This window comes from Somniosus microcephalus, chromosome 5, assembly GCF_052327205.1.
Source record: "Somniosus microcephalus isolate GS21.2 chromosome 5, FLI_Smic_1.0, whole genome shotgun sequence".
NCBI lineage: Eukaryota > Metazoa > Chordata > Chondrichthyes > Squaliformes > Somniosidae > Somniosus > Somniosus microcephalus.
The window spans coordinates 142,329,163-142,349,959 of NC_140991.1; the positions used below are offsets into that span (position 1 = coordinate 142,329,163).

General features: G+C 45.9%; 1 protein-coding gene across 3 annotated transcripts in view; it reads left to right on the forward strand.

The window, feature by feature from the left end:
• The window catches only part of casd1 (CAS1 domain sialic acid O acetyltransferase 1), a 125,722-nt gene that overhangs the window by 76,201 nt on the left and 28,724 nt on the right, over positions 1–20,797 (forward strand). For 2 of the 3 annotated variants that reach the window (XM_085988295.1, XM_085988297.1), the window contains exons 6-11: positions 1,041–1,085; positions 1,182–1,305; positions 1,409–1,623; positions 10,873–11,289; positions 12,075–12,164; positions 12,364–12,483. In XM_085988295.1, the coding sequence (XP_085844421.1) occupies positions 1,041–1,085; positions 1,182–1,305; positions 1,409–1,623; positions 10,873–11,289; positions 12,075–12,164; positions 12,364–12,483 (1,011 nt within the window). The remainder of the gene's footprint in view (positions 1–1,040; positions 1,086–1,181; positions 1,306–1,408; positions 1,624–10,872; positions 11,290–12,074; positions 12,165–12,363; positions 12,484–20,797) is intronic. The other variant, XM_085988298.1, reaches the window with a different exon arrangement.

The following is a 20,797-nucleotide window of genomic DNA, read 5'->3' on the forward strand; positions in this document are numbered from 1 at the left end:
ATCATCTGCATCCCAAATTCTACTTCAGCATCAGAGAAGTGGCCAGCCTGTATGCTCTGCAGTACTATGATCAGAATTGATTAAGCCAGAGTTTCAGGTTAATTCTAGGAAAGAACTAGCTGGAGAAGCTGGATCATTACATTCTATTTTTAACATGTTTCTATAGAGCTCCCCAATGGTTTAGTTGGTAAATATTCTGCCCAATATGAAACTGAGCAACATAAACATGATCCCTGGTTTGTGCTGAGTTAGCTGGTCTCTGCTCTAACTTGCAGGGGAGACCAGAACTAGGGGCCATAAATGTAAGATAGTCACTAATAAATCCAATAGGGAATTCAGGAGAAATTTCTTTACTCAGAGTGGTTAGAATGTGGAACTTGCTACCACAAGGAGTAGTTGAGGCGACGAGCATAGAAGCATTTAAGGGGAAGACAGATCAACACATGAGGGAGAAAGGAATGCAAGGATATGTTGATGGGATTAGATGAAGTAGGGTGGGAGGAGGCTTGTGTGGAGAAGATACATTGGCATGGATCCATTGAGCCAAATGGCCTGTTTCTGTGCTGTAAATACTACGTAATTAAAAAAAGCCCACAGGGAATACTAGCAGGGAAGTTGCCTATGCTGCTTCTGCCTATAGAATTTTATCGGATCATATTGTTGCCTGATTCTTTGTTGCTTGTACTCAGTCACTTGTTCTTGTGTTGCTGTTGGTAACACAAGACAGATCCTCTCAAGTTTCCCTATGTTCCCAGGAACCAGTATGTTTAGTTGTACCTGGCTGTACCCAGTTTTTAAAAAATGGAAAGGGTGGCATGGTGGTCCCTTTTAGTAACCTTCAGAAAACATTCCAAGTTAAGAAAATAAGATCTTAATTCTCTTTCTGTGTTTTCTTTCTTGCCACCCTGTTTTCTTGTATAGCTATGTACTAAGAACCTTCTTTGAAGTCTTAATATCACAATTATTTTCCTTTCTTACACTAACAACATGGTTGTCTGCTTACATGACTGTAGAAATGTAACTATTGTTTTTCCTTACAGGGTACCCAACTAAAGCCCCATATTATTGTGGTGGGCGCTGCTACGGTAATTTAATTTTCTTTAAATTGGGTTGTACAATATTTTTGCAGATTTTCTCATACATTTGTTTGCAATGCAAAATTAATGTTTGTTTGCTTACAGTGGTCAATTAAGATACATAATGGGAGTATGGAAGCCCTCGCCCAGTATAAAATCAACCTTACATCAATCACACCTCTTCTGGAGAAATTAGCAGAAACTAATGACATTTATTGGGTTCTGCAAGGTAAACGCATCCTTATCAAGTCTTTATTTTACTACAAACTTTGGATGTTCTGTAGGTTATCTGAAGTTTTAATTTGACTTGTAATGGCATTCTTTTTTCTCAGATCCAGTATCTGAGGATATGCTGAGTGAGAACAGAAAAATGATCACTAATCAGAGGATTGGCTTCTACAATGATGCAGCTTTGAGCATTTTGAATAGCAGTACCAGAAATATGGCAGCCAAGGTCAAGATCCTCCGGGCTTCCAAATTAGTTGCAGAAGAAACCATTGCAGGATCCTTAGATGGCTTGCATTTACCTGAAACCACTAGAGACATTGTAGGTATCTTGTGACAGTAGCTGTAAAAGTGTTCACTTTTTATTAATTCTTGCAGTTATATGAAAACACACTATATACATCTAGTGTGGTTACTGCTTCAAGCATGAATTGGTCCTATTGGGAGGGAAATCTAATATAGCTAAATAACTTTTTTTTTTGTTTTTCGTTCCTGGGATGTGGGCGTCGCTGGCAGACCAGCATTTATTGCCCATCCCTAACTGCCCTTGAGAAGGTGGTGGTGAGCCGCTGCCTTGAACCGCTGCAGTCCGTGTGGTGAAGGTACTCCCACAGTGCTGTTAGGGAGGGAGTTCCAGGATTTTGACGCAGTGACTATGAAGGAATGGCGATATATTTCCAAGTCGGGATGGTGTGTAACTTGGAGGGGAACTTGCAGGTGATACTATTCCCATGCGCCTGCTGCCCTTGTCCTTCTGGATGGTAGAAATCGCGGGTTTGGGAGGTGCTGCTGAATAAGCCTTGGCGAGTTGCTGCAGTGCATCTTGTAGATGGTACACACTGCAGCCACGGTGTGCCGGTGGTGGAGGGAGTGAATGTTTAAGGTGGTGGATGAGGTGCCAATCAAGCGGGGTGCTTTGTCCTGGATGGTGTCGAGCTTCTTGAGTGTTGTTGGTGCTGCACTCATCCAAGCAAGTGGAGAGTATTCCATCCACTCCTGACTTGTGCCTTGTAGATGATGGAAAGGCTTTGGGGAATAAGGAGGTGAGACACTCGCCACAGAATACCAAGCCTCTGACCTTCTCTTGCTACCAAAGTATTTATGTGGCTGGTCCAGTTAAGTTTCTGGTCAATGGTGATCCCAGGATGTTGATGGTGGGGGAGTCGGTGATGGTAATGCCGTTGAATGTCAAGGGGCGGTGGTTAGATTCTTGCTTGTTGGAGATAATCATTGCCTAGCACTTCTGTGGCACGAATGTTACTTGCCACTTATCAGACCAAGCCTAAATGTCGTCCAGGTCTTGCGACGTGCGAGCATGAACTGCTTCATTATCTGAACACTTGAGAATGGAACTGTGCAATCATCAGCAAATATCCCCATTTCTGACCTTATGATTTTGGGAAGGTCATTGATGAAGCAACTGAAGATGGTTGGACTTCGAAACATAGAAGATAGGAGCAGGAGTAGGTCATTCGGCCCCTCGAGCCTGCTCCGCCATTCAATGATCACCCAAATTCAGTACCCTGTTCCTGCCTTCTCTCCATATCCCTTGATCCCTTTAGCTTTAAGAAATATATCCAACTCCTTCTTGAATATATTTAATGAATTGGCCTTCTTTGGTAGAGAATTCCACTCTGGGTGAAGAAATTCCTTCTCATCTCTGTCCTAAATGGCTTACCCCTTATCCTTAGACTGTGACCCCTGGTTCTGGACTTCCTGACCATCGGGAACATCCTTCCTGCATCTAGTCTGTCTAGTCCTGTTAGAATTTTATAAGTTTCAATGAGATCCCCTCTCATTCTTCTAAACTCCAGCGAGTACAAGCCCAATCGACCCAATCTCTCCTCATACATCATTCCTGCCATCCCAGGTATCAGCCTGGTGAATCTTCGCTGCACTCCTTCCATGGCAAGAACATCCTTCTTCATAAGGCGACCAAAACTGCACACACTACTCAAGGGCCTAGAAATTCAGTTGGTTGCGCCAGCCGTTAGCGCCTTAGGAGGAGTAGATGTCAGGCGCTAGGCGGGTAGCGCCCGGGCGCAGCGCGAACTGCGCCTTGCCCCAACTTCACTAGAGATTTAGCGGCGGCGCAAAGTCTTTGCGCACGCTCAGCTGCGCGCGCAGATCATGACGTCATTTCCTCATGCAACGCCCTTTGTGTGCCCCCAACCGGAACTTCAGTGGCGACGCCCCATTGTGCGCCTGGCGCCCCTAGCGACTGTTAGAGTGGAACGGTGCTCAGCCGATGCGGGGCGCAAATTAAAGGGCATTCCTCCTGCAATATAAAAGGCTGCCATTTCGCAGCACACCTTCTTGCGAAACGGATCTTTGGAGAGAGACCAAGGTAGATAGCTTTCTGCTTTGGCCCAACACTCGGATAGGTACTTCTGGCTTCAGGCCACAGCTTTCCACTAGTCTTTGCCTTCATTGACATCTCATTGTTTGCCAGCATATTATGGGGGCTGCAATGGGTGTCAACGCTGGCTTTCTCAATTACATCCAAAGGGCTCACAGACGCCGTGAGAGAGTGGCAGCCCTGGCTAGACGGAGAGGGGGCAACAGGCGTCGGCAAAGGAGGCATTACCCACCCAGGGTATACCGCCAGCAGTTCTCCTATCTCAACATGGCTGAGGAGCAGCGTGTTCGGAGGCTGCGATTCAGAAGGGACGTGGTCACAGAGATCTGCCAGCTGCTTGGCGGTGATCTGCAGCCACAGCTGAGGAGCAGGACGTCTCTGTCGGTGGCAGTGAAGGTGACGGTGGCTCTCTACCTCTATGCCACCGGCTCCTTCCAATCCGCTACTGGGGACATTGCCAACATCTCCCAGTTCGCCGTGCATTGCTGCATCCGCCAGGTGACCAATGCCCTTTTCAAAAGGAGACGTCAGTTCATCTCCTTCTCCATGGCCCTTGACAAGCAGCAACAGCGTGCAATGGGCTTTGCAGCATTCGCGGGCTTCCCCGTGGTGCAGGGCGCCATTGACTGCACGCATGTGGCTTTGCGGGCACCTCTGGAGAATGCCGAGGATTACCGCAACCGGAAGGGCTACCATTCGCTGAACGTCCAGCTGGTGTGTGACCACAGGCAGCTCATCCTAGCTGTCAATGCCTGCTTTCCAGGCAGCAGCCACGATGCCTTCATCCTGCGCCAGACTTCTGTGGCAGACATGTTCCAGGCACAGCCTCACCCACGAGGATGGCTTATCGGGGACAAAGGCTATCCTTTGTGTACCTGGCTGATGACCCCACTCCGTGCGCCCAGCACCCCTGCTGAAGAGGGATACAACGAGAGCCATCAAGCGACCAGGAACATCATCGAACAAACAATCGGCGTCCTGAAGCAACGGTTTCGCTGTCTGGATCGTTCGGTGGAGCCCCACAGTATTCGCCGGAGCGAGTCTCCCATTTCGTGGTCGTTTGCTGCATGCTGCACAACCTGGCTATCCGCAGGACTCAGCCACTGCCACCACAGATTGGAGGACCACAGGAGGAGGAGGAGGAGGAGGAGGACCAGCACAGGAGGGAGGCACAAAGTGCAAGGGTCGCCGGCTTATTGAACGTCGGTTCTAGGCCCCCTCTCAGGGACTGGCTTGTGCCAATGTCAGCAGATGAATGTAGCCGCTCCACAAGCCCTCAGCCGAGCAGGGCAACCAGGACTTAACCAAAAAACCATGCACACTGCAATTTAACAACAATAATTTATTGAAAACCTCTGCCCTTCCCACATTACATGCTCATGTGGAGAAGCCCCCTCCAAAAACACAAAACTACCAGTCTCGGCCTTACAAAAAGAAAGAAAGACACCAGTCTCGGCCTTACACAAAAACAACTGCACCACTGTCGGCCTTACAACAAGCACCAGGCATTTGTGCATACCTCTACTTTTTGCCCTGCGAGGGCGATGCCTTGCGCATCCTTGCCTGGCCCCTGCTCCTCCTCAATGGGAGCCCAGTGGCTGCAGCAAGGCTGGGGGAAGGCTGCTGAGGGGCAGATGGCGAGATGGCAGATGCCCTTGGGGGTCGGCCTGCACCAGCTCTGGCCTTGGAGTGTCCGGCTGCTGACTGCTCCAACTCTGGCTGGGCGGCAGCAGTCTGTCCAGCAGCTTGTGGCAGCTGCAATGGCGGAGTGGCAGTGTCGGCTGCAGGAATGGTGGCAACCTGGCAGATCGCAGGTGCTCGCTGGTTGCCTGACACATTGGCACTCGCACGGGCCAGCACTGCAGCATGCGCAGCAAACCGCTGAAGGACAGACTGCTGGGCTGCTGCTGCGTGGCGAGTGCCCTGGCGATGCCTGGCTGATCCAGCGAGGGTAGCAGCAGTTAGTGCCCGTGTGGCCCTGGTCTGTGTCCGAATGACACCAGCCAGTGAATGGACGGCACGACTGAGCACTTGGCTAGAAGCCGACTGTGCTGCCGCGAAGTCCTGCTGACTCCTGGCCTGTGCTGCCGCGATGTCCTGCAGACTCCTGGCCTGTGCTGCACTGAATTGTTGCAGACTCCTGGCCTGTGCTGCCCCGAATTCCTGCACACTCCTTGCCAGTGACTCTATGGAGTCAGGCATCCTTGCCACTGCAGCCATGAGCTCAGTGTGCCTGCGCTCAGCCTGGACGGCCATTTCCTCTAGGAGGCGCACCTCCTCTGCGCTGACCGTCGCAGGACTGGAGGCCGCACTCACCCTCTGGGGAGAAGTCCGCCGAGCTTCCCCACGCCTCCCGCGTTGCTGCAGGCCGCTGGGCCCCGGAGCTTCACCCCCCCCCCGGCTCCCCTCCAGGGAAGACTTGTCCCCTACATCGCCATGGGCTGGCGCGGCTGAGGGTGGCACTGATGGGCCGGCTTCCTCTTCCTCCTCCTCATCTTCCGAAGGGCTGACAGTGGCAGCTTGAGGGCCCGCCTCCTCACCTGGCAATTCACCATCTGAAAGCAGGAAGGCACAAGAGTAGCTTTAGAGTGAGGACAGGGCAGCAGCGAGGGAGGCATGAGTGGTGCCATTCACTGCATTGGTCGGACAGTGGCAAAGGATGCTGATCTGATGCGCAAGTGGAACGAGAGAGGCCCAAAAGGTGATGCCCTTACCATTGGTGCCCAGAACAGGGTCGGCATCTCCACTGGCGACGGGGCCAATCAGCCGGCCTCCCATAATGCGCTCCACACGCTGGTCGAGGTCGGAGAGCTCTGAGGTCAGGACGGCCTCCCCCGGTCTCAGTTCGGTTGCGCCGGTTGTGCGCAACCTTGGCCTGCAAGAGAAAGGATGGCCTCTAAGTACAGTGTGAAGCCCTGATCTTGTTTGCACTGCCTCCCATGGTCGAATAGCTAGTACAGTGTGTAAAGTGCTGAATGTGCAATTGATTTTCATGCCAGTCGCATAGCTGCTGGATGAGGGCTGGCCATTAGGGCTTTCAGGTCCCTTTGCCCATAATGTGAGGTGCACATGCAAGGATGAGGAGGACACTGGAAAGGGTACTCACCCTGACAACCTGAGTGAGGTCGTTGAACTTCTTCCGGCATTGCACAGGAGTCCTGGCAACCACACTGTTGGAAGACACCCTGTTGGACACCTCCCTCCAGGCTTTCCGGTAGGCGCTGGGCAGCGGCCTCTTGCCACCTTCTGGGAACAAAACATGGCGCCTGCGCTCCACTCCGCCAACCAGCACCCTCAGGTCACCGTCGCTGAAGCGCTGCGCTCTCTCCCTGGCCTTCTCCATAGTCCTGGGCGTTGTACAGGTGAAGCTGAAGTGGTCAGGCCTAGGTTGAGGGCTGCAGTGTGCAGGGCGTGGCAGGCAAACAAATCCACCCTCCCCCTTTAAGCGATGACCAGCGCCAGAGTGTCTGCCGTCAATCAAGAACTCGCCGCACCTGCGCTGCGCCCGGCCTCAGGGCTATCGCTCAGCACCGCCGGCTTAGCGCCTAAAGATAGTCGTGCATCGCCTGTTTTTGCGCAGCAGCAACCTCTTGGGGCGATGCGACTGAATATCGGCGAAGCGGGCGCGACTTTGCGCCGGGCGCAAACTTTAGCGGCCGCCCGACTTTACCGCCCCAAAAGTGGCTATACTGAATTTCTAGGCCAAGGTGTGGTCTCACCAAGGCCCTGTACAACTGCAGCAAGACATCCTTGTTCCTGTACTCAAACCCTCTCGCTACGAAGGCCAACATACCATTTGCCTTCTTAACCGCCTGCTGCACCTGCATGATTACCTTCAGCGACTGGTGCACAAGGACGCTCAGGTCTCGTTGCACTTCCCTTTCTCCCAATCTATTGCCATTCAGATAATCTGCCTTCCTGTTTTTGACACCAAAGTGGATAACCTCGCACTTATCCACGTTATATTGCATCTGCCATGCTTCTGCCCAATCACCCAACATGTCCAAATCAGACTGGAGTTTCTCGGCACCCTCCTCACAGCACACACGCCCACCCAGCTTTGTGTCGTCTGCAAACTTGGAGATATTACATCTAGTTCCCTCGTCCAGATCATTGATATATATTGTGAATAGCTGGGGTCCAAGGACCGATCCCTGCGGTACCCCACTAGTCACTGCCTGCCACTCGGGGGAAAAAGAGCCATTTATTCCAACTCTTTGCTTTCTGCCTGCCAACCAGTTCGCTATCCAAGTCAATACCTTGCCCCCAATCTCATATGCCTTAACTTTACATGCTAATCTCTTATGCGGGACCTTATCGAAAGTCTTTTGAAAGTCCAAATACACCACATCCACTCGTTCTCCCTTATCTATTTTACCAGTTACATCGTCAAAAAAATTCCAGTGGATTAGTCAAGCACGATTTACCTTTTGTAAATCCATGTTGACTTCGAACTTCGGGCTTGGGACATTGCCCTGAGGAACTCCTGCAGTGATGTCCTGTGGCTGAGATGATTGACTTCCAACAACAACAACAACCACCATCTTCCTTTGTGCTAGGTATGACTCCAGCCAGTGGAGAGTTTTTCCCCTGATTCCCATTGACTTCAATTTTACTAGGGCTCTGTGATGCCACACTCTGCCAAATGCTGCCTTGATGTCAAGGGCAGTCACTCTCGCCTCGTCTCTGGAATTCAGTTCCTTTGTCCATGTTTGGACCAAGGCTGTAATGAGGTCGGGAGCCGAGTGGTCCTGGCTGAACCCAAACAACATCAGTGAGCAGGTTATTGGTGAGTAAGTACCTCTTGATAGCACAGTCAACAACACCTTCCATCACTTTGCTGATGGTTGAAAGTAGACTGATGGGGCAGTAATTGGCCGGATTGGATTTGTCCTGCTTTTTGTGGACAGGACATACCTGGGCAGTTTTCCACATTGTCTGGTAACTAATGAACAAATATGAGGTGTGTATTTTGTTTGTATAGGACTACACAGAATCTGTTGCCCAGTTGGCCTCAATTTTGTAAGTGTAATATAACTAGATAAATGCAGATGTAGGTAGAGCAGACTAAGTAGGTACAACAGTTTAGATTTCTGGTGCTGGAATAGATGTTTAATTTTTATAAATAAAAAGTTACAGGAAACTGTCCAAAATGTCATCCTCTTTTGAAATAAAAGTGGTAGTCAACCACCCAGATGGAAAAGAAGCTGTGAGCAAAGGTGCTCCGTATTCAATGTGATGTTACTTATTGGTTAGAGGGACACTATACAAGATCTGGGAGGAGCACTCCTTTGTTGCTCTGGATGCTGTTCATTTTCCATACTGTATGCTTTTGATCCCTGTACAAGATTCCTCAATTAGTGTTAAGTTATGTGCAAAGGGCTTATATCTGCTGTTTCATGGGTAGGTTCCAGCCACTAAAGCAACCTTGTAACCCTCTGGGAGCATCTTAATCTTAAAAAAAACCTTCTGAAATGTATCATTAGCACTGATGTGGATTGTTTAACCTTCAAAACTAAGACTTAAATACTTTTTAATTCCGTGGAGGACAGTAAAAACTTTTGAGATGTTAGAAAGTTCTGTCACATCTCAAATCATAAAGTCTCACTTTTTTGTATATGTAAGTGTCGCTGGTCACTAAATTTGTTTTGCTGCAAGCTTGGTTTCTGTGGGCTGGGAACAGAATCCAAATTCCCTAATGAGTAGGTGGAAATTGCCATTGTGGAAGAACAGTTCAGAGACGTTGGCCCCAATATTTGCGGGGAGGGAGTTGGGGAGGGGGGATTTGTAGTGGCTCGGAAATTGGAGAATGCGGAAGTCCTGCTGAATTTAACGGCAGGACCACATTTGAAATTTTTTTCTCCTTTGGTCGGCAGCCCTTCAGATTAAGAGACCGGTTGACTGTCGGGTGGGACGGCCTGCGCTACAAGGCCGCAGCCAGGGACCAGCGAGAAGGGAGGGAGGGAAACTTTGTGGGGGCTGGGTCAGGGGGGGTGTGGCGGGAGCTCATAGGATTGGGGGTCAGAGATCCTGGTGGTGGGGCTGGTGGTTGGAGATGGCTATTCATGGAAGGTTAGCTTGGGGCCAGGGAGAAGCACTTCTGCTCCTCCTGGCTCACAAGCAGTGCTGGAAAAGCACTTGCCTGCTGGATCCAGCAGTTCTTGTCTCCCTTCAGCTGCGGGATTACTGACCTGCCTCTCGAGAGCAGTTTACTCGCCCGCTCCCTACCCAGCCCCGGTTAAACCAGAAGGAAATTCGTCTGGATCGGGTTTCAGATTTTTAAGAGCTTAACCCCCGCCCCTCTCCTGGGGTTAAAATTCTGCTCATTTAACTTTTCATATGTTAATACATTTTGATTGTAAAACAGGTATAAACCCCTTGGCACACATTTGTTTTTAGGAATAAAATCAGTTTCAGATAAAAAGCTTGCTAACGCATGCAATTGATTTTGTGTTTGGCATTTATTATGTGACTTGGGCAGAAAGTTATATTTCAACAGCTTGCTGCAGCTTTTCAGTTCTTCTGGTCTCATCTAGATAGAGCTAAAGATGCTCCTGTATCGGTTTCCATTACAGATGCTGATCCAGTTTCAGTATATTAGGATAGTTAGCTTTATATTCAGGCTTTTTAGGAGGTGCAAGTTAAAGGTTTTATAATCACATGAAATCTGCTGTACTGATATTCACTTTTTTTTACTGTTAATGAACCCGATTTGTAATTTACATCCCCAGTGGCAAGGTCTGATATTAATTATTCTTCTGTTATCTGAAAATGAGTAGAAGGAAAGCGCTTGTGACAATTCAGTTTGCTAATTGTAGTAGCAAGGATTTCTGGATTCCAAGGAGCACTATGTCACCTGATGAAGTAAAATGTCACAATGCAATTCATAGGGAGCAAGGGATCACTTACAGGAGTGACTCGATGCTGGACACAAGGAAAATATCTGGTGAACAGTTAAGTGTAACACTGTTCTCAAAAAATAAATATATGAATTGGTTGTTTTGTTGGGTATTTTTAACAAATTGCAGTATCACTGGGTAATGTTTATTTCATAAACTAATTTGACATTTCATATGTAGAAGCATTGTATTCATGCTGTATGAAATGAATACCTATTGTGGAGTATTTTTGAATTGCAATGTATTGAACATTGAAGAATCTCCTGTAAAATGTTGAAAGATGAAAAATCAATCCTTATTCTTTCTTTTACAGAATGCTATGATTCTCATGAATTCCTACTGCAACAGGATTGTGAAGCCCATTGATGGTTCATGCTGCCTTCCCCGGTCTCCTCTTTCTCTAATTCAGAAATTGACTGGCTGCTTTTTCAGTATTTGCATAATTGGCTGCATAGTTGTGACTTACTTTTGTCATAGTTGGCGGAAAAGTAAGCCCAGTACTGATGTCGAGAGTGGAGAAGAGAAAAAACCTGCTACAGCATCACTTTCCAATCCTGAAAAACTACTGTTGTCCCTCTCTAAATTAGGCCTGATCATGGGCTATTTCTATCTCTGTGACAGAGCTGATTTGTTCATGAAAGAGCAGAAATATTACACGCATTCCACATTCTTCATACCACTGGTGTATATTATTGTGCTGGGAGTTTTCTACAATGATAACACAAAAGAGGTATTTTTTTCATCCATGCAGTACTGTTATATTGCAGTACACTTATTTACTGAGAGCAGCAACATTTTGGCATCAAAACTAAAGATATAACTGACTTTTGTGGGTTATTTTAAAGCAAGTTTATTCATTTATACAGTCCCCTAATGCTACTTTATATAATCTGAACCTTGCAGCTATATTGTATAAAATATGAAAACATTCAGTCCTGAATGGTTACTTTTTCAATTTGTGGAATGTGATCATAGAATTAGTTTTGGAATCGGTTTCCCTTTGTAAAATAATTGCTTGGATCCATAATTTGAGCTATATATTAAGTTAAAGAAAGTCTTAGGTTAATTCATTTGTTGTTTGTCTTGAAGCCTAAAATCCACTAAGTTACAGCAGTTATTGCTGTTGAAGGGGCTGCTGTCATCTTTTCTTTTGAGTTGCAAATTCTTATGGTGACGCAATGTACTGGTAAATCCAGGTTCCTATCTGTGAATACTTTGCTGTCAAAGATAGGTGCAGATTAGGGATAGGCAAGAAGAAAAAATACTGAGCAAATCACGTTGGGTTGCTCTTGCACACAACTGTAAGCAAGTAGGCTAGTAAGCTATTGGGGGGGGTGGGGGGAGTGACTGGAAGGAGATTCAAGTATTGGTCAATTCTTGACTGGCCGAAGCAATACTTTTGGACTTTGACTTTTGTAGGCCAGAGGAGCTTCTGCTCCTGGTTAATGGCAGATGGGAATTGATAAATTAACTGAATATGCATGTTTATGAACAGTTTATTCTTGTTCTTAATAGACCACTATGTTGAACAGAGAGCAGACAGATGAATGGAAGGGTTGGATGCAGCTAATTATACTGATATACCATATATCCGGAGCAAGTACCGTAAGTGTCAGTTCTTCTGCATTCTAGATATATGCTTGAAGAAAGTGTGAAGACTGTTTGGATTGAAAGTTTATTTAATTTTGTGTTAATTATTCACAGGTGTTCTTAATCTTCGCTGTTAAATATTTGTGTAATATTTTGAATTCTATCTAGCATTGACATGAAAATTGTAATCTAATATCAAACTTTTCATTTTTAGTTTTTACCTGTGTACATGCATGTTCGCGTTCTAGTGGCAGCATACCTGTTCCAAACAGGTTATGGACACTTTTCTTACTTTTGGAAAAGTGGAGAATATGGAATCTCTCGAATCTGTCAGGTAAGCAATATAAAAATTATGCAAAAATTGCAGTGTGGAAACTGTATTTACTATCTTTGTTGCTTTTTGTTAAAAAATGATCTCATCTGTAGAACAAAAATGCAAAGCAGTTATGTTTGGTTTTTAAAAAAAAAAAATCTTTTTTAAATTTTTACTGGCCTTTTGAATGTGATTATTGTAATTTTCTACTCCAGTATAAACCTCAAAGTACCAGTTTACTATTTGCTTAGAAACGTTACCTTTCACTTTGGAGATTTAATCTACATTACAGTTTTCAATCCAAATTGCTCTGTACTAATTTTCATTTTGATTGAGGGTTTTCTTTTTAAAACTGTTGAAGAGAAACTAACCTTCCCTCGTCTTCACATGGTCCATTGCTGACTCTGACTCATCCTTTCCTCGACGTCTCTGTTTCTAGGGATAGGCTATTGACCAATATTCACTATAAGCCTACTGACCACAGCTACCTTGACTACACTTCCTCCCACACTGCTTGCCGTAAGGACTCTATTCCATTCTCCCAGTTTCTCTGTCTCCGTCGTATCTGTTCTGACAATGCCATCTTCCACACCAGTGCTTCTGATATGTCTTCCATTTTCCTCGACCATTCTTGAGAGGAACCTCGACCGTGTCTGTTTCATTTCCTGCACTTTTGCCCTCACCTCTTCCCCTCCCTCCCAGAAGCACGATAAGTTTCCCCTTGTCCTCGTCTTCCACCCCACCAGCCTTCTCATTCAACGCATCCTTTTCCGCCACCTCCAGGGTGATCCCACCACCAAACACATCCCCATCCCGCCCCTTTCAGCATTCTATAGGGACTGTTCCCTCTGCGACACCCTGGTCCACTCCTCAGTAACCTCCAACACCCCCTCCCCTTCCCACGGCACCTTCCCATGCAAGCGCAGGAGATGCAACACCTGCCCTTTTACCTCCTCCCTTCCCACTGTCCAGGGCTCCAAACCCTCCTTCCAGGTGAAACAGCGATTTACTTGTACTTCTTACAATTTATTAGACTGTATTCGCTGCTCACGATGCGGTCTCCTCTACATTGGTACAACCGAACGCAGATTGGGTGACCGTTTTGCGGAGCAAGCGTGACCCCCTCCCACTCTGACTTCTCTGTCTTCGACTTCCGACACTGTTCCAATAAAGCTCAACGTAAGCTCGAGGAACAGCACCTCAGCTTTCAACTCGGCACTTTACAGCCTTCCGGACTCAACATTGAGTTCAGCAATTTCGGATCGTAACTTCTGCTCCCAGTTTTTCGAATGGCAGCAATTGATGATTCTGCTATTCCCATTTGCATCTCTTCTCAAACGCCTTGGAACGCTTTACAACGTTAAAGGCGCTATATAACGTTGTTGTTCTAGACCCATCTTTTGTTCCTTTACTTGTCCCATTACCATCTCCTCTTGCCTCACACCATCATCCCTTTTGTCTTTTAATCATTCCTGCCTTCCACCCTATCACAGACCTTTCCTTTTTTTTTGTTCCTCCCCTCCCCCCTTTCCCTGCCTCTGCATTTGCTTAAAACCTGTTATATCTCTAACTTTTATCAGTTTCTGATGAAATGTCATCAACCTGAAATGATAACTCTGTTTCTCTCTCCACAGCTGTTGCCTGACCTGAGTATTTCCAGCATTTTCTGTTTTTATTTCTAACCCAATAACTGTAGTGCTAGAATGTTTGACTCCCAAGTGGGAGATCTTAATCTGAAACTCAATAAATATATCTAAAGGAGGTTTTTGGCAATCTCAGCTGGCTCATCTTGGTGAAAGGGGGAAAGATGCCTTCTAGTGTTGCTTCAGGATACTCGTTGGGTTTGTTGATCAAGGAACAGTAGTAGTGACATTTGTTAAAAAGCAGTTGGCAGTCTATTCTTCCCTCTCAACTGAGGTTGGACTTGGAATCAAATGAGACGGTGTCCTTGAAAATGAGGCTTTCTTAATGTTTTATTGGTATGCATCATCGAAATTTACAGCACAGAAGGAGGCCATTTGGCCCATCGTGTCTGTGCCGACTGAAGAGCTATCCAGCCTAAATCCACTTTCCAGCTCTTGGTCTGTAGCCTTGTAGGTTACAGCACTTCAAGTGCATATCCAAGTACTGTGATGAGGGCTTACTGCCTCTACCACCCTTTCAGGTACTGAGTTTCAGACCCCCACCACCATCTGGGTGAAAAAAGTTCTCCTCAACTCCCCTCTCATCCTTCTACCAATTACTTTAAATCTATGTTCCCTGGTTATTGACCTCTCTGCTAAGGGAAACGGGTCCTTCCTACCCACTGTATCTAGGCCCCTCATAATTTTATACTCCTCAATCAAGTCTGGCCTCGGCCTCCTCTGTTCCAAAGAAAACATAAGAACATAAATAGGAGCAGGAGTCGGCCATTTGGCCCCTCGAGCCTGCTCCACCATTCAATAAGATAATGACTGATCTGACCTTGGCTTCAACTCCACTTTCCTGCCCGCTCCCCATAACCCTTAATTCCCCTGTTTTTTAAAAATCTGTCTTTCTCCGCCTTGAATATATTCACTGACTCGGGCTCCACAGCTCTCTGGGGTAGGGAATTCCAAAGATTGATGACCCTCAGAAGAAATTCCTTCTTATCTCTGTTTTAATTGGGCGACCCCTTATTCTGAAACTATGCCATAAAAACAGAAAATGCTGGAAATACTCAGCAGGTCAGGCAGCATCTGTGGAGAGAGAAACAGAGTTAACGTTTCAGGTCGATGAGCCTTCGTCAGAACTGGAAAAGGATAGAGATGGAACAGGTTTTTAAGCAAGTGTAGGGGCAGGGAAAGGGGGGAGGAGAGGAAAGAACAAAAGGGAAGGTCTGTGATAGGATGGAAGGCAGGAGAGAGTAAGAGACAAAAGGGATGATGATGCAAGGCAAAAAGAGGTGGTAATGGGACAAGTTAAGAAACAAAAGATGGCTCTAGATGAAGTGTAAATGGCAATGGCTGAATGATTGACAGCTGCCATGTGAGAGAGAAAGGAAGATGGGGTAGAGATTATGGCCTGAAATTGTTGAACTCTATGTTGAGTCCAGAAGGCTGTAAAGTGCCTAATCGAAAGATTACGTTGAGCTTAATTGGAACAATGCAAGAGGCCAAGGACGGTGAGGTCTGAGTAGGAGTGGAGCGGAGAATTAAAGTGACAGGCGACCGGAAGCTCGGGGTCACCCTTACGGACTGAACGGAGGTGTTCCACAAATAGGTCACCCAATCTGCATTTGGTCTCCCCAGTATAGAGGAGACCGCATCGTGAGCAGTGAATACAGTATACTAAATTGCAAGAAGTACAAGTAAATCGCTGTTTCAACTGGAAGGAGTGTTTGGGGCCCTGGACAGTGGGAAGGGACGAGGTAAAAGGGCATGTGTTGCATCTCCTGCGCTTGCACGGGAAGGTGCCGGGCGAAGGGGATGGGGTGTTGGGGGTGATAGGAGTGGACCAGGGTGTCACGGAGAGAGTGGTCCCTTCAGAATGCTGAAAGGGGAGGTATGGGGAAGATGTGTTTGGTGGTGGGATCACGCTGGAGGTGGCGGAAATGGCGGAGGATGATCCTCCCCATCACTGGTGGGGTGAAAGGTAAGGACATCGTGGTTCCGGGAGGGAGGGGAAGGGGTGAGAGTAGAAGTGTGGGAAATAGAACGGACACCGGTCAAGGGCCGTGTCAACCACAGTAGAGGGGAATCCTCGGTTGAGAAAAAAGGAAGACATGTCGGAAGCACTAATATGGAAGGTGGCATCGTCAGAGCAGATGTGGCGGAGACGGAGAAACTGGGAGAATGGCGTAGAGTCCTTATAGAAAGCAGGGTGGGAGGAGCTGTAGCCCAGGTAGCTGTGGAAGTCGGTCAGCTTATAGTGAATGTTTGTCAAGAGATGGAGACCGAGAAGTCGAGGAAGGGAAGGGAAGAGTCGGAGATGGACCATGTGAAGGTGAGGGAAGGGTGGAAATTGGAAGCAAAGTGAATGAAATTTTCTAGTTCAAGGCGAGAGCAGGAAACCGCACCAATACAGTCATCAATGTACCGGAAAAAATGGTGAGGGTGGGGACCTGAGTAGGACTGGAACAAAGAATGTTCCACATATCCCACGAAAAGGCAGGCATAGCTGGGACCCATGCGGGTTCCCATAACAACACCTTTAATTTGGAGGAAGTGAGTGGAGTCAAAGGAGAAGTTGTTCAATGCGAGAACAAGTTCAGCCAAGCGAAGGAGGGTGGTGGTGGATGGGGACTGGTTGGGCTCTCCAAGGAAGAAGCGGAGCGCCCTCGGGCCATCCTGGTGTGGGATGGAAGTGTAGAGGGATTGGACGTCTGAAACTATGTCCCCTAGTTTCAGATTCCCCCACAAGGGGAAACATCCTCTCTACATCTACCCTGTCGAGCCCCCTCAGAATCTTGTATGTTTCAATAAGATCACCTTTCCTTCTAAACTCCAATGGGTATAGGCCCAACCTGCTCAACCTTTCCTCATAAGACAACCCCTTCAACTCAGGAATCAACCTAATGATCCTTAAATAAGGAGACCAAAACTGTACGCAGTAATCCAGATTTGGTCTCGCCAACGCCCTGTACAGTTGTAGCAAGACTTCCCTATTTTTATACTCCATCCCCCTTGCAATAAAGGCCAATATTCCATTTGCCTTCCTAATTACTTGCTGTACCTGCATGTTAACTTTTTGTGTTTCATGTACGAGGACACCCAAATCCCTTTGTACCCCAGCATTCTGTAGTTTCTCCATTTAAATAATATTTTCCTTTTTTATTCTTCCTACCAAAGTGGATAACGTCACATTTTCCCACATTATACTCCATCTGCCAAATTTTTGCCTACTCACTTAACCTATCTATATATCCCTGTGCAGACTCTTTGTACTCCTCACAACTTGCTTTCTCACCTATCTTTCTATCGGCAGCAAATTTGGTAACAGTACACTCGGTCGCTTCATCCAATCATTAATATAGATTGTAAATAGTTGAGGCCCCAGCACTGATCCCTGTGACACCCCACTAGTTACAGTTTGCCAACCTGAAAATGACCCATTTATTCCGACTCTCTGTTTTCTGTCAGTTAGCCAATCCTCTATCCAGTCTAATATATTATCCCTAACACCATGAGCTCTTACCTTGTGCAGTAACCTTTTATGCGGCACCTTATCGAATGCCTTCTGGAAATCCAAATACACTACATCTACTGGTTCCCCTTTATCCACCCTGCTCATTACATCCTCAAAGAACTCTAGTAAATTTGTCAAATACTATTTCCCTTTCATAAAACCATGTTGACTCTGCTTGATTGTATTATGATTTTCTAAATATCCTGCTATTACTTCCTCAATAATGGATTCCAGCATTTTCCCAATGACAGATGTTAGACTAACTGGCCTATAGTTTCCTGCTTTCTGTCTCGCTTCTTTTTTGAATAGGGGAGTTACATTTGCGGTTTTCCAATCTGCTGGGACCTCTCCAGAATCCAGGGAATTTTGGTAGATTACAACCAACGCATCCACTATCTCTGCAGCCACTTCTTTTAAAACCCTAGGATGCAGTCCATCAGGTTCGGGGGACTTTAGTCCCATTAATTTGGCTAGTATTTTTTCTCTAGTGATAGTGATTGTTTTAAGTTCCTCCCTCCCTCCCTATAGCCTCTTGATTATCAATTATTATTGAATTGCTTTTAGTGTCTTCTACCGTGACGACTGATACAAAATATTTGTTCAAAATCTCTGCCATTTCCTTGTTTCCCATTATTAATTCCCCAGTCTCATCCTCTAAGGAATCAATGTTTACTTTAGCTACTCTCTTCCTTTTTATATGCCTGTAGAAGCTCTTACTGTCTTTTTATATTTTTAGCTAGTTTACTCTCAATCTATGAAGTCACACAACACCAGGTTATAGTCCAACAGATTTCAAATAAAACTGTTGGACTATAACCTGGTGTTGTGTGACTTCTTACATTTGTCCACCCCAGTCCAACACCGGCATCTCCATACCATGGCTCATAATCTATGTTCTCCCTCTTTATTATTTTTCAGTCATCCTTTGCTGGTTTCTAAAAAATTCCCAATCCTCTGGCCTACCACTAATCTTTGCAACATTGTATGCCTTTTCCTTCAATTTGATACCATCCTTAATTTTCTTAGTTAATCCCGGATGGTTCATCCTTCTTGTACAGTCTTTCTCACTGGAATAAACCTTTGCTGAGAGTTATGAAATATCTCCTTAAATATCTGCCACTGCTTATCTACCGTCTTACCCTTCAATCTATTTTCCCAGTCCACTTTAGCCAACTCTGTCTTCATACCTTTGTACTTGCCTTTATTTAAGTTTAGGACACTAGTTTCAGACACAAGTTTCTCACCCTCAAACTGAATTTCAAATTCAATCATGCTATGATCACTCTTCCCTAGAGGATCCTTTACAATGAGATCATTAATTAATCCTGTCTCATTACACATTACCAGATCTAAAATAGCCTGCTCCCTGGTTGGTTCCACAACGTATTGTTCTAAGAAGCCATCCCAAATACATTCTGTGAACTCGTCCTCAAGGCTACCCTTGCCAATTTGATTTGTCCAATCTATATGAAGATTAAAATCACCCATGATTATTGCAGTACCTTTCTTACAAGCCCCCATTATTTCTTGATTTATACTCTGTCCTACAGTGTAGTTACTGTTAGAGGGTCTATAGACTACTCCCACCAGTGACTTCTTCAAAATAATCCAAGCCTATCCAATCTTTCCTCGTAGCTAAAATTCTCCAGTTCTGGCAACCTCCTCGTGAATCTCCTTTGTACCGTCTCTAGTGCAATCACATCTTTCCTGTAATGTGGTGACCAGAACTGTACACACTGCTCTAGCTGTGGCCTAACTAGTGTTTTATACAGTTCAAGCACAACTTCCCTGCTCTTATTCTATGCCTCGGCTAATAAAGGAAAGTATCTCGTATGCCATCTTAACCATCTTATCTACCTGTCCTGCTACCTTCAGGGATCTGTGGACATGCACGCTAAGGTCCCTCTGTTCCTCTACACTTCTCCGTATCCTACCATTTATTGTGTATTCCATTGCCTTGTTGGCCCTCCCCAAATGCATTACCTTGCACTTCTCTGGATTGAATTCCATTTGCCACTTTTCTGCCCACCTGACCAGTCCATTGATATCTTCCTGCAGTCTACAGCTTTCTTCCTCACTCAACCACACGGCCAATTTTTGTATCATCTGCAAACTTCTTAATCATGCACCCTACATTGAAGTCTAAATCATTGATATATACTACAAAAAGCAAGGGACCTAGTACTGAGCCCTGCAAAACCCCACTGGAAACAGCCTTCCAGTCACAAAAATACTCATTGACCATTACCCTTTGCTTCCTGCCACTGAGCTAATTTTGGATCCATCTTGCCACGTTCCCTGGATCCCATGAGCTTTTACTTTTCTGACCAGTTGTGCCATGTGGGACCTTGTCAAAAGCCTTGCTAAAATCCACATCAAACGCATTACCCCCATAGTCCCTCCTTGTTAACTCCCCAAAAAATTCAATCAAGTTAATCAGACACAACCTTCCCTTAACAAATCCATGCTGACTGTCCTTGATTAATCCATGCCTTTCTAAATTATGAGATGTACTATCCCTCAGAATTTTTTCCCAATAATTTTCCCACCACTGAGGTTAGGCTGACTGGTCTGTAATTACTTGGTCTATCCTTTTCTCCCTTTTTAAACAAAGGTATAACATTAGCAGTCCTCTGGCACCTGTAGCCGGAGATGATTTGAAAATAATGGTCAGAGCCTCCGCTATTTCCTCACTTGCTTCTCTTCACAGCCTGGGATACATGTCATCTGCTGATTTGATCTACTTTCAAGGATGCTGAACCCCTTAATATTTCCTCTCTCACTTTGTTTTATCTCATCTAATATTTCACACTCCTCTAACTGCAATGTCTGCATCGTCCCTCTCTTTTGTGAAGACAGATGCAAAGTATTCATTAAGAACCATAGCCACATCTTCCGCCTCCACACACCGGTTACCTTTTTGGTCTCTAATAGGCCCTACTTTCTCTTTCATTATCCTCTTGTTCTTTATGTATTTATATAAAAATCTTTTGGGTTTTCCTTGATTTTACTTGCCAATTTTTTTATGCCCTTTGCTTTCCGAATTTCACCCCTGCATTTCCTATACACCTCTAGGTTTTCTCTAATATTTAGCGCTCAGTATTTTTTTTTATTTGTTTATGGGATGTGGGCATAGCTGGCAAGGCCAGCATTTATTGCCCATCCTTAATTGCCCTTGAGAAGGTGGTGG